Source organism: Sesamum indicum, linkage group LG12 (genome assembly GCF_000512975.1).
Source record: "Sesamum indicum cultivar Zhongzhi No. 13 linkage group LG12, S_indicum_v1.0, whole genome shotgun sequence".
In the NCBI taxonomy this organism is placed as follows: Eukaryota; Viridiplantae; Streptophyta; class Magnoliopsida; order Lamiales; family Pedaliaceae; genus Sesamum; species Sesamum indicum.
This window is the reverse complement of record NC_026156.1, coordinates 4933213-4946302: the sequence shown is the minus strand read 5'-3', so window position 1 is coordinate 4946302 and position 13090 is coordinate 4933213. Positions and strand designations below refer to the sequence as shown.

At 37.1% G+C, this 13090-nt stretch overlaps 2 protein-coding genes across 2 annotated transcripts; both read right to left on the bottom strand.

Annotated features, from left to right (window-relative positions):
• LOC105175675 (two-pore potassium channel 3-like) lies at positions 1574-4587 on the bottom strand. Its single transcript, XM_011098208.2, has 2 exons — positions 3139-4587; positions 1574-2182 (listed from the first exon to the last, which is right to left on the bottom strand). The coding sequence occupies exons 1-2, from the start codon at positions 4320-4322 to the stop codon at positions 2032-2034; spliced, it is 1335 nt and encodes a 444-aa protein (XP_011096510.1). The 5' UTR covers positions 4323-4587; the 3' UTR covers positions 1574-2031.
• LOC105175722 lies at positions 5317-13084 on the bottom strand. The gene is given in 7 exon segments (XM_020698370.1): positions 5317-6299; positions 7006-7118; positions 8325-9112; positions 9232-9362; positions 9887-11292; positions 12070-12862; positions 12865-13084. Coding segments are annotated over 7 exon segments (3726 nt in total). The 5' UTR covers positions 13032-13084; the 3' UTR covers positions 5317-5971.

Sequence of the window (13090 nt, the reverse complement as noted above, 5' to 3'; positions counted from 1 at the left end):
GAAACAAAAGATTAAGTAGATTACAAGGAGCGTACGTGCAATATTTTAACTGATAAATTCCATAAATATTTGAGTATAAAGACAAATTAGATGGATAAAGTTAGGCAAAAACACTTTTCTTTAGCCTATAATAAAATTAAATTATTTGGAGTAAACCCTAAAACTGACCCAAATATTTTGTTAATTAAGTATATATTATAAGTTTTTTTTTTTGAGTCTGTGGATTTACGACTTTTTATACACTTGAACGTTCTAAATTCTAAATATTATAACTATAATTAAAATCAAAATTTTTATTCTTGTATATTTGTATTTTTAAATATTCATATTGTCTCTATTTTTTTTTAAATAAGAACGATGAACTATTATTAATTAAAATAAATCAATTACAAGTATAATTATTCACGTCAACATTAATATCTAACAAAAATTATTACAATAATCGTATCATCTGTACTTCTTATCGCTAAATTACAAAATTAGGCATTTAGAGCTATCAAAGCTGTTTGATTCTCACAGGACCTAATCATCATATAATGTGGGGTAGGAAAGATTTTTACTAAGATCAAGTATGATTGTATCAAATTAAATACGTGATAAATGTGATATATTTATTATATTAAATAATTATTTTTCTTAAATTATGTAGGAATAATAGAATAAATATATTATATTTATCATATAATTAATTTAAATTTGAATTTGAATTAGAATTTTGGAGGAGGAATGGTATAATGAAGACATTGAAATTGGCGACCCACCAAATATAGCTGACCTGCCAAACCCAAACGTACTTCAATGCCATTTATGACTAAATTATGGTGTACTATACTTTAATTACTTGATGTTTTTATTTGTACAGAAAAAAGTACGTTGGCGGTAAGGAAACTGCAAATCTTGCAACACCTGTCTGGACAGGGGACCAGATGCAAACCTAATGTTATTTATTTTTTATTTTTATTTTTTGAGAACGAAATTAAGAAAACAGCATACACACCTATAAAAACACTAATTTCGAGAAATTAATGATGCACATAAATTAATAAAAAGAATGGTCAATCTAACTAATTATGATATTGTAATAATAAATGTTGAAGGAGAAGATTCGTGATGTATATAATTAGTAAGTTTTACATGTCTGATGCAAATAAAAAATAATTACAGTGTGAATGGGTTCTGACCCTGTGATTCTTGGTCAATAATCCCATTATTGTTATGTGTCATCCACTCCACTTGGAAGGTAATTTTGGATTTTTTTTTTTATTTTAAGTCATATTTTTTTTTATATTACATATAACATTTATACACGTCACATTTACAAAGATTGTGTTATTTATATACAGATAATATGTGTATATTAAATAAAATAAAACACGAACCATAACTTAAATTAAAAGATCTACCCAATTTCTTGAATGAAAATGAATAAAGGAGGGCCCAACCCAGGAGCCTACCATGTCTCTTCAATTTCGAACTTTTTTTGTAGTTTTTTTTTTTAATTTTTGTGTATTGTGGATGATTGTTTCAAACTTTTATTTTAGTAGAACTGAAAGAGAGTAGCTTTGGAACAAGATCATCCTAACAAAATGTGCATGTATTAAATGATGCAAAGAATTATTACAAGGCTTTTTACCTGTACAATTCTTGAAATCTATCCTAAAACGGCCGATCACAACCACATATATCACATGGTTTGAACCAAAAAGACTAGCAAGCTAAATTGGTTACCTGGTTGGAAACTAGGAGAGGCTCAATTGTCACAAAGATGAGCTATAAGCTTTTCAGATGCAGAGATCCGACGTCCGTCTATGGAAGGTTGAGTATGAGGTCAGGGACAGGGAGTCGCTCATGTCTCACGATGAATTTGTTTGCATGCATTTCCATAGTCTAACAGCCACTTCCTTCCATCTCAGTACCAAGAGACATCTATCTTATGCCACGTTAAAATTGCTGAATTTGGAGGAAGAAGACTGGTATGTGCAGCAAATAAGAGGGATATCATCATTTTCTGATGGACCAGTCAATCTTGCATCATGCGTGATGACTTTCCTTAAGATCAGCAAGAGTGATCTTTCCGCAGTTGTCGGGATCCAGTCGCTCAAACTGTTTGCATACCTGCAAGATGTCTTTCTCCGAGACCTTGCCCATCTCCTTGAGCTTGTATACGACGTATTCTGATTTGCTGCAAGATAAAACGCAAAAGAACAAACCTCATTAAGAAAACAAACTTGGTGTGCCATCGTCAAACCTTAAGTCTTAATGTAATGGGCTTCTCAAAATGGTTAATAAAAGATTATGTACCACAAAAATAGAATGAAGCAACAATAAAGTGAAACATACACCAACCGACTACATTCAATCCCATTATTTGTTTAAACAGTGTAAGCCCACTATAGATGCATGTCGAAAGGCTAAGAGATGGAGCATTTCAAACCGAACTACAAGAATGTGTCCAGCACTGCTAACTGTTAGTACTGCCTACAACGAAGAAAAAGTTGATTATCCAAGCTAATATACTTTACCTGCATCACTACATAGGGGCAAATACTTATTTTGTCAAGGACATTGTCGTCTTAGGAAAAATGAAAATTGCCCAGAGGTTCTCGATGCTGCTCAATAGCCTCTCACCAGACTTGACACTACCAAACCTATTCATAATTTTTCACAGTTTAAGCATGCAAGAACCGAAGTGACATTAATGAACCAGTAAGTTTATAAAGTATGACTGCCAACACCAGACATCTTATGTCAAAACACATAAAAGGTGAATGCTCTAAAGCTAACGTGTGAATGCAAAAATTATGATTATCCACTTCTAGTTTACCTAGTTTGAGTTTGATTTTTATATTCGTGCAAATAGACCTTATTGTATGGAGATTTTGTTTTTGCTTTGATGAACAGATGACATCAACCTTAACCTGAAACTGCAAGCACAATTGCAGAGTTCACAGGTTCAACATGGATGCACTCCCTCCCAAACTTCTTCCCAGTAAACTATCTCAAACTAGAACTATCAAGTATTGAGTACAGTTAGCAGTGTCACAAATCTGGTCTGGCATAAAACCTACGATCTAACTATAGATTAAACATTTGGCTGGGATAATAACTGCATTAGTACAAACAAAGTTAAGAACTTGCCTCACGGAGCCATTGTTGTCAATGTCTGCGGCAAGAAACTGAGCAACAGTCATATTTTGGCCAAGCACCCACTTTGCCATCCTCCTGTTCCGCTTGTCGACTCTTGCCTCAGCCAAGTAAAGAAATGCTCTAGCAACAGCAAGTGTCGAAACAAGCAACCAAAGCGATGCAAAAATGCGACCATGCAAAGTATTGAAAGCCCTGTCACCATATCCAACAGTGGTGACAGACATAACCGATAAATAAAATGAGTCCAACCAATTCAGCCTCTCGACAAAATGCATAACAGAAACACCAATTCCAATACAAAGCACCACAACGCCCAAAGCCAATGCCACCTTCATACGGATCCTCATCCTCCCCTTCTTTACATCAATTATATAAGAACCAGGATCACGACCACCACCACCCTTAATGCTCTTCAAGAGATAATTCTCTTGCAAATCAAGCATATAACTAACCATCCCAGTTAACAAAATATCAATAAAACCGAACCCCACAAGCACAAATGCAATGGAGAACAACTTTGTTGCAGTGCTATCAGGGGTTATATCACCATAGCCAATTGTACACATAGTCACAATGCAGAAGTACAAAGCATCAACCACAGAGTTCGTCTGGATTGCTCTGAAATTGTGCCTATTAAGGGAGTATATAAGAACACCAAAACTCAAGTATATGATCAAGAGGATAACACCCTGCCTTACAATAGATTGCTTAGCAAACAGGGGTGGTGGTGGCTTGGCAGCAGAAGAGCGATCAATTTCATATATTGTAGCCATAGCAGGTGCAGTTTTGGAACGGTGAAGATTCTTGGAACGTGGATAATTGGGGGCAATCAAACAAGATTGTTGGTTTTCTGGGTCGGAATTTGATCTTTGCTCATCAACATTCAACCATTCAGTTGCAAGATTGGAAAGCGGAGGCCTAGGTGAGGTGAGGGATAAGGTTAAGGCCTCAATAAGGTTTGAGGAGGAAGAATCTATAAGATGGGATGCTGGCGATGAAGGGGAGCCAAAAATCAGCATGTCTTTGAGTTCTCTGGCAGAAGGGGTGGGGGGCACTGGTGGAATGGTGATTTCATTATGTTCAGGTAGAGGGCAGAGCGAGGGCGGTGGCAGCGGCGCTGGTGAAGGCTGTGGACGTCGAGGCCCAACGCGAACGAGGAGTGGCTCCTTCTCCATGCGAGTTATTGGAGACAGATGTGTCGGAAGGCGGGGGTGCTGGAAGGGTTAGCGAAATATTCCAAGATCACCGAAGCCGTAAGGTTCTTTCACATGGATGCAAATGGCGGGCGGTTCTCTGAGTTTGAGAAGCTTTGCGGGAAGTTTCGAGTTCGACAGAACAGAATGGTTAAATGGGCACTATTATTATTATTATTATGTTTCAGATTTGGTTTCATGTTTCTAATTGTAGATGGGACCAGAAAAGGAAGAGCTTGTTAAGGGTTTGTTTGGCTACGTAAGAAATAACGGAGAAAAAGAAATTTTGAAAACATGTATAGTTTCCTAGTATGGTATCGCAGTAAAATTGAATTTCTAATAAACAAAAATTGATTATGTTTCCATTTGCGACAACAAATGATGCATTTCTGTATCATCAAAATATGAAAAATAATAATATTAATAAAGAAAAGTGAGAAATTAACAAAGCTAAAGAAAACCCCTTTTATTTTATTTTTATTTATGAGGAGCAAACATGCCCTTTTACTCATCATATTCATGCGGAGGGACCCTCCTTTGTTCCCTCTTTTAATGAGAAAAATCGATGAAAAGTGAATGAAATCGGCGTAATAATTCATGCGCACGTGTGCTCATATTTTTCTGGCAAACCTTTTTAATAAAGAAAATGAATTGGTTGATATTAGTAAGTTTGGATGAATATGTTTTTTCTTTTCTTTTTCTTTAATGTACGAAATCTATTTTTAAATATATAGGTGACGTGAAATTTCATAAGAAACGGAAAAATACTATTTTAAGCAGTACCAGACGGTCCAGACCCATTACAAGAAAACAAAAGACTGTTCATCTCCCTCAGTTTCTTCTTCTGGACAAAATCAACTCAAGAGACAAGAGACAAAAGACAAGAGGTGTAAATCTGGAACGAATATACCCTTTGAAGTCCAACAACCACTCTTACTTCTCAATGCAAACACCTAAACAGCCTTCTTAACGACATAAACATCAAACAGAATCAAGGAAACAATCCTTGAAAAAAATTGTCATGTAAGAATTCAAAGATGACATAACATGGCAACTCTACCAACAATTTGATGAGAAGAACACACATTTAAATACATGTTCAAACTGATCACTCCAGGAAACCTAAAAGATTCATCTGCATTCTCTTCTATTCAACGAGCCATTACATTTCTTTACCAAACTGAACCTTTATCCATATGAATATGGGACTAACAAATAACATTGGCATTAATAGACAAAACCATAAACATTTGACTACTGATCCTGCGTGTTCAACCCATGATATCATGATCAAACATTGCTGAATTATTCAAACCATCTACCACAAGAATACAACAGAAACACAAAGAATAACAAAGAGTGTCGTAGTCCGTAGGTCCATAGATCAAAATTGGCCCCAAACAAACGACCAAAAAACAAGATAATCAACACTGGAGTAAAGGTTTCAACACATAAAAAAACTAGCCCGAGACTTTTAGGCCTCAACGCTTGGTTCTTGTATTCCTCAATTGCTGTACATAAATCATAAAAAATTGGGACTCAAATAGAACATACAAAAACAATGTTCCCACAAGGGCAAACTACCAAGAATTCACCACAAAATTTTCTTTGCCCATGTTGAGCGAAGATATCTACCTTGGCCGGAAACTGGTAGCACAATTGCTCTCACTTGAAGCCAGATGAAGTCTGACAAGAGATTGCTGCTCACAAGTCAAGAGAGAGAACCACCGCTTCATAAATGTAGCAGGAAAAGACTGACCCATGAATGCTTGAGTTTCAATTTTTTCTTCGACAATTTCTTCTAACTTGATTGGGGTAAGTCTAAACAAAGACCTTACAATGGCAAATTGAACAGAGATGCTCAATTTCATAAAAGTGATCTCGCATGCAAATGCAGATAACCGTTCTGTTAGTTTCTTTACTCCAGTGTCCTCATATCCACCAGCACCAACTCCAACACTGCATTACAGATGACAGACAGGTAAATCTATTGAATCGTGGAAGAAGAAACATGATTTTCTAAATGACGTCTCTGCAACAGGGAGCTGAGTTGTGTATATGACAATTGTATAGCCTACACAATCAATTGTTCACTTCAGCAACTAGGAGTCTAGGGTAGATAAAAAGTTTCTAGCAGAATACATTGATTAATTCAGAAATAGTTCTTAAGGGGTCGCATTGTTTAGGCAAAAGATAAGAGCTTAATATCACAAAACTATTGTCCTCAATGCATGCAGCAAGCAACTGTACAGCAAGAGTTATATTGTTCACAAGTAACTTGAGCCAGGGCAAAAGGCCGTCCTTTCTCTTTCAAAGATGGAATTCATAAAAATTACAACAATTGGTCTTGATGTTCAAAGTTTCCATGGATATATAATATGGGTGCTAGGAGAACCATTTGTGGAACAGTGGAAGACATAAGCCACAATGCAATCTAGAAATAAAAGTTATTTTTGAGGTAAGAAGGGGCAAGGTCTAAACAGATTAATCTATTGCCAAAGCTCAAGTGAAAAATCTTTTGGTGTCTGGTCAGTCGTCAGACATAGTTCTCCAAAGCTTTTTATGATCTTAGCATCTGAATGCAATGCACAGCAACAAAACCATGACACTGCTTGCGTTTTCATATCCAAATGCATATGCACACAATTTCAAGAGGGGTCTGTACCTCCCAAGTTGACCAAGAAGTATGATAATAGCAGCAGAAAAACACTCCATCAGATGCGACTCCAAGTATTCACAAAATGGACGTACAATGTGGTCAACTGTCCAATCCCAACTCTGCATATGAAAAAGAGATAAAGATAGTAGTCAGATACAAAATAAGAAAAGATAGATTACCTAAATTGAGAAATGTAAGTTAGGGAAGGGGAAAAATGGATATGCCCAAGATCGGAGTACCTACAATACAAAAAACTATCATAAATCACACCGCTGTTTATCATACTTCTATACATCAATAACATTTACCACTTACTACCTCAAAATATAATTGAGCAGAACATGAATTAAGTACGCTAGAAGAATTAGGTTTTATTCCAACATCTAGTCAAGAAACATATTTGAAATGTCTCCCCCGGAGCAGTAGAGCTAAACCCTTTAGACAAGTCAACATCCTTAATTTACTTGTAGCCAATCACAATTGCAATTCAATTCAATCGTCATTCATAAATGTGAACACACGTTTCTCACGGATATTGTAAAGACATACATAGACAACATCCTGAAGAAATTAATCACCTTTAAAAGAATATTTTGCATTAGCACAAAAATCACTTGAAAATAGAGAGAGAGAGAGAGAGAGAGAGAGAGAGAGAGAGAACTAGAATCTCTAACGGTGAGCAAGAGCTGAGACTTGGAAGTACAGTGGCACACCTTAACGGTGACCTGTTTATTTATTATAGAAGAAAAACAAAAAAAGAGTACTTGTTTTTTGTAACGAGCTTTCAAAGGCAGAAAATGCCTGATTTAATTGTATAACCTCAGAAAATTTGACAATATCTACAAATGCAGCCACCCCCATACTCATAGGGGGAAAAAAAGATTTTAAAGTCAAGATCACTTCTATAAGCCACTTAAGGCCAGGGCAGCTAAAGAATCAAAGACCTTTTGTTCAATGTGATGGAACATTTCACTGTTACCATCATACCAGGTATTGCTGCATTTCTTTTTCATGTGCTATAGACACTTACTTTTCTTCCTCACAAAATGGACTTCAAAAAATCTGATACCTTGACAAAAGAAGAGTTCCTAAGATCAATGAAATACCTACAACATCTGCAAGCTTATCGACATGTGGGAAAACAGAACAACAGCTTAAAGCCAACCATCTAAAAAGTGCCAGGAAACTCAGGGCACACGATCTTTTACATGATGGAGATAAATCAAAATATCGAATCCAATCTTTCATAGTTTTATTAAATCCCAGGTCAAACATGGCAAAAGGAAAAAATAATTTTCATAAAAGATGTAGAAAGGTGTTCATACCATGAATGAAGCTAGAATCTCAGTTAAAGAAAGAATATCAATGACATCGCATAAATGCTCATAAGCCGTTGTCGACAATGGGACAGCTTTTGTCAAGGCTGAAACCTCTTCAGTTTTCTCCTCATCAGACCATACTCTAGGAACCAGCAAGTTCACTAATTCAAGTGAATCTTGTGGCCAATAGCCAGATCTATCATGGTTCTGAAGGTTCTGTAACAGCAGCAAGGGAACATCCTCTATTGGAAGTGCACCCTCTGAGAATGGACAATTCTTGCAGCATAACCAACTTTTAAACAGATTTTCAACTGTTGATGGAGAGGAGGATATAGAATTGGTCGAAGAAGTTTGCTTTTCAAGAAACATAACCAGAGATTTTACAACAGCCATTGCTATGGAGTACTGCTGAAGGTTAAAATATTTGGAGCCACATGTGTGGGCAAAAACATGAAGAACAGGCAACAACACTGCAGGGTCAAATGCTGGCATCATGATAATATTGCACGACATCTCACAAAGAAAGCCAATGCGGTCAACTGCCAAGCATAATGATGCTAACAGACTTCCCCCAACAACTAACAGGTGAGCTGACGCCATCATTTCATACAGCATTATGTCATTACCATTTAGAACAAGGTTTATGCTGGAACCAGGAAGCACCTTTGACTCAAGAGATACATCACCACATACCAAAACTTTTCTCTGCAGAAGGAAATCTTCAATTACGGCAAGCAGTTCAGACAAATCACATGACTCCATAAATAGCCTTCTCAAAACTGGATCAGCGAGTTCTGCACAAGAAAATAACAATTCCCGTAATGGAAACATAAAGAATGAAACTGCAACACAAATAGCTAATGAAACTGCAAAACAAAGAGCTAACGAAATTTAATAACAAAATGATACGTGCCTGAGAAAATGGGCAAGGTCATCGGACCAAGAGACTGGACTAAATCATCACTCCATAGATTTGTCGAGTTTTTCATTCCAACCTCCGAAATTCCATGCAGTATTAGAGAGAAGAAAACGCATGCCTTCTCCCTGCAAACACATTCCAGAGAGCAAAGAACTATAACTAGCTTCTTTCATGTTTCATTATAAAAATAGAACCACATCAAAAACTACGCCATTCAAGTTGACAGAGCAGAAGGCATGAACTAGAGGAGATGAGATCTAAAACATCAGAGAAACATCTTTACAGTATCTAAAGAAACTTCTTCTCAAAAACACGTGCCAATAGAAGCTACAAGCATATCCTAACATCAAGGGGCCAACATATCGGCTAAATAAAAATGTAATATACATAAACCGTAAATGGAAGTCCTTAAAGGTCAAAAAAGTATGAGAGATCCCAAACAGTGTATAATACTCAAAATTACTTTTCCACACAAAGGTAAAATGCCCTCACTACTCTGGTTGGTCAAACATGTCCGTAGTATTCACACACCTAATAACCCCAAGAACTGACTTGTTTCAAAGGGTGACTCCTGTCCATTATAACATGCTTGGAACAGTGTTTAAAACAGTAACCAAAGAGGGATCACTTATCTGACTAATTTACTTACTTCACTGAAAGATCTTCAGCCTTTGAGAGAGTATGTAGGATACTCTGAAGGAATGTGTTTGCTGAATGAAGCAAAGAACATAGAGGCATGCAACCGTCAATTGTCTGAAGGATCCTCGAAATGCTACAGTTGTCTTTGCTGTCTGAGGATACAACAAAATACTTCTGAAGACCACTTGGAGGAGAAGCAATCCTCCTTTCACATGGTATATCAGTTTTTTCCTCATAACCAGATAGATCAGACATCCCCAACTTTCCACCTGAAATATGGTGGAAACGAGCATCACTTACTGGCACATGATTCGTATTTCTTAAGAAGTCAACAGAGTCTTCATTCATCTGCAACTGCGAAGAAACGCGGCCATTGAATACTAAACTAGTTTGGTTCTTCTCAATGTCAATAATTTTGAAGCTAGATGTCGACGCCATATTATCCCTTACACTTGACAATTCCTCATGGGAACTCTCATCTACCACCATCTCAGAATTATCCACTTCAAGTTTCTCATTCCCATTAAAGTCGACCTCTGGCAGCATAGGAGATAGAGGCATAGCAATAGCTCTGCGATAAGAGATTTCTTCGGCAGCATTATCCATTTCTAGCAACTTCATATAGTCAATAGAAGCCATATCATCAAAATTTTGAGGAATGCACTGGTTGCTTCCTAGAACATTATTTTGTCCATCCTTAAAATGTTGATCTGATTTCATTACATCAAGCCGAGGCGCTAACGCATGCAGACAACTCGGATCAGGGTGATCAATATTTGAATTAAGCATGCTACTTGGCTCTGCAGAACCTTGCAAATGATGAACAACTACTGTCCCCTCACAAGAAGTCTTTCTCCTCTTCAAAGGTCTAACAAGATTCCCACACGAATTCTCTTTCACATTCCCTTCTTCAGGTTCATCCGTCCGATCATCAAGTATATTGTGCAGTAGGGATAGCTTCTTTGATACCTGTCGATGCAACTTCTCACCCTTAGAATACAAATTCTCAATGGACTCAACTGCATCAAGAATCTTCTTCTTTTCACCATACCCAATTCTCCTATCGTTAGCATTCTCATTAATTGGACTTCTCATGCAATTGTCAGCTAGAGCTACAGCATGCTCATTATACCTTATTCTTTTCTTGTCACACAACCTTGAAATAGTTGGTTTGAGGTTTGACATATCTTCCCCCAGTTTAGCTGATGTCGTGACAGACAAAGTTTCTCTTTCCTGTGATCCCACCAAGGGTCGATCAGAATAAGATGCCGAACTGGAATTTATCGCAGAACTCTGTAACATTTTTTGGTTGGAACCTCTACATGGAGGATCCAGTCTAGAATCTATACCTGATATAAGTTGCCTATGGAACCCATCTGAGCATAATGTCTCTCTAGTGGAGGTTTCATTACCAGTCTGCAAAATAACATTATCCAGTTAATGAGCACCAAGCCATGTAAAATTGTTGATGCAGCAACACAATGAAAACAAAACTTTAGCTATATCCATATACATGTTATCTATCAATATATCTATATGTGTGTGCCATTAAAAAAGTACAAATCCTACACGTGTTTCTTCCTTACTGTGAGAATGCTAACAATCCTTATCAATGACATGCTTGAAATGAAACTGAAATTCTTTAATCAATTATAGAACTCGAACAATCTAATTAGTTGATCTCATCATCCCTCATATAACCTTCTCAATTCCTATGGAAGTCTAACGGTGTAATGATAAAGATAATTATTAGTAATAATGATACCAGTTTCATGTCTTCCATAACATTCCACTACCATACACTTACACAGCTTTCTAGAATCTTGATTCTTCAATACCCTAGCGCCATCTCCCAGATTCAGTCAAGGCTTCTACTAGAGTTCATTCCAAAGTATTATTTCTATATTGAAGACAAGGTAAAGTCATACAAGCATTGGCACAAGAAACAGATAAAAATGACCTTAAAAGAACTGTGCTTACATAAAAAGTGGAAATCTGGAGGTGATACATGATTATTGTACCAGCCATCTCACTGATTCCAGAAAATATCAATAGGCAGGACAAGAGCATAAGATTAAAAGAGGCTAGGAGAGTGATTGCAGATAAACTTGGACAGGGGACGCATAAAAATATACTTGCCTGATTTATTAGATCAAACAGGGTGTAAATAAATATGAGCAAGAGGAAACTAACCTTTTCCAACTGACGTATACCTTCACTGTCATGTAAGAAACTGTCATCTAGGATATCCAAACGTTGTTGGAACGTAAGGCACTCCTGCTTTAAGCGGCATAGTTCTTGATGTAGCATACTGTTCCGAATAGCTTCCACCTCAGACGCTCTCTTGGCATGCGTTACTAGCATCTTTTCTAGTTTCAAACGTTTCTTTAGCAGTTTAATAGTGTCAGTATCAGAAATAACATTGTTGTGTCTTAGGGGTGAATTTTCGGCATACATTCTGTATGAAACAAATTCCTGGAGCTGCTTCTGTAACTCTTCAAACCTCAGCTTATAACTTTCCAACTCTTGAGATAGTTGATCAGCTCGATGCTTCTGTTGAATGGCCATAGTTTTGTGTGATTCTGCAACTTTCTTCTGTTTCCTTGCTTTCTTTTCCTGTGAATCTGCGCGCTTTTTCTCCCTCATGATATTCTGCTCTTTCTCCAAGAGCAACTTTTCCAACCATTGAGATGTTACTCCATCATTCTTTAGCATTCTCACACCAACAGAACTTGCCAATTCTGCATTTCTGCCAGTTTTGGACTCATTAGCTTGAGCCTTGACCAATTTTCTGGAGCATAAATGCTCACGCAACTCTGCCTCTAACTTCTCAGCCCTATTTCTCGTCTCTTCAAGTTTTTGATTCAAATCATCTGCTCGACCCTTCTCAAACATGGCCTTCTTCAAATTTGTTTCCGCAAATTCCTGTTGCTCTTTAGCTTTGGCCACAGCCAAGTCTGCCCTTTCCCTTTCTCTAACGGCATTGTCTCCACTCTCTTGTCTGCAGCTTCAAGTTTAGATCTCTCCGAATCCAACATTAACTTCACTGCATCCATTTCCTTCTTTAATTTTTCATACAGAAGCCTACTTTCCTCTGCTTTTTTCTTTTCAACATTAGCCACCTTCTGTGCTTCGCTAACCTTATTTTTCCCCATCTCTAACTTCTTCAAAGCCTCATCAGCTTTCTTCTTCCCCAACTCGGCACTTTTCAGAA

Bases quoted from the DNA above. Each gene is read 5' to 3' on its own strand.
- LOC105175675 (XM_011098208.2), bottom strand. From the start codon at position 4,322: ATGGAGAAGGAGCCACTCCTCGTTCGCGTTGGGCCTCGACGTCCACAG. The intron at 2,183-3,138 runs GCAAGTTCTTAA...TTTATCTTGCAG, and splicing joins GACAACAATGGCTCCGTGAG to CAAATCAGAATACGTCGTAT.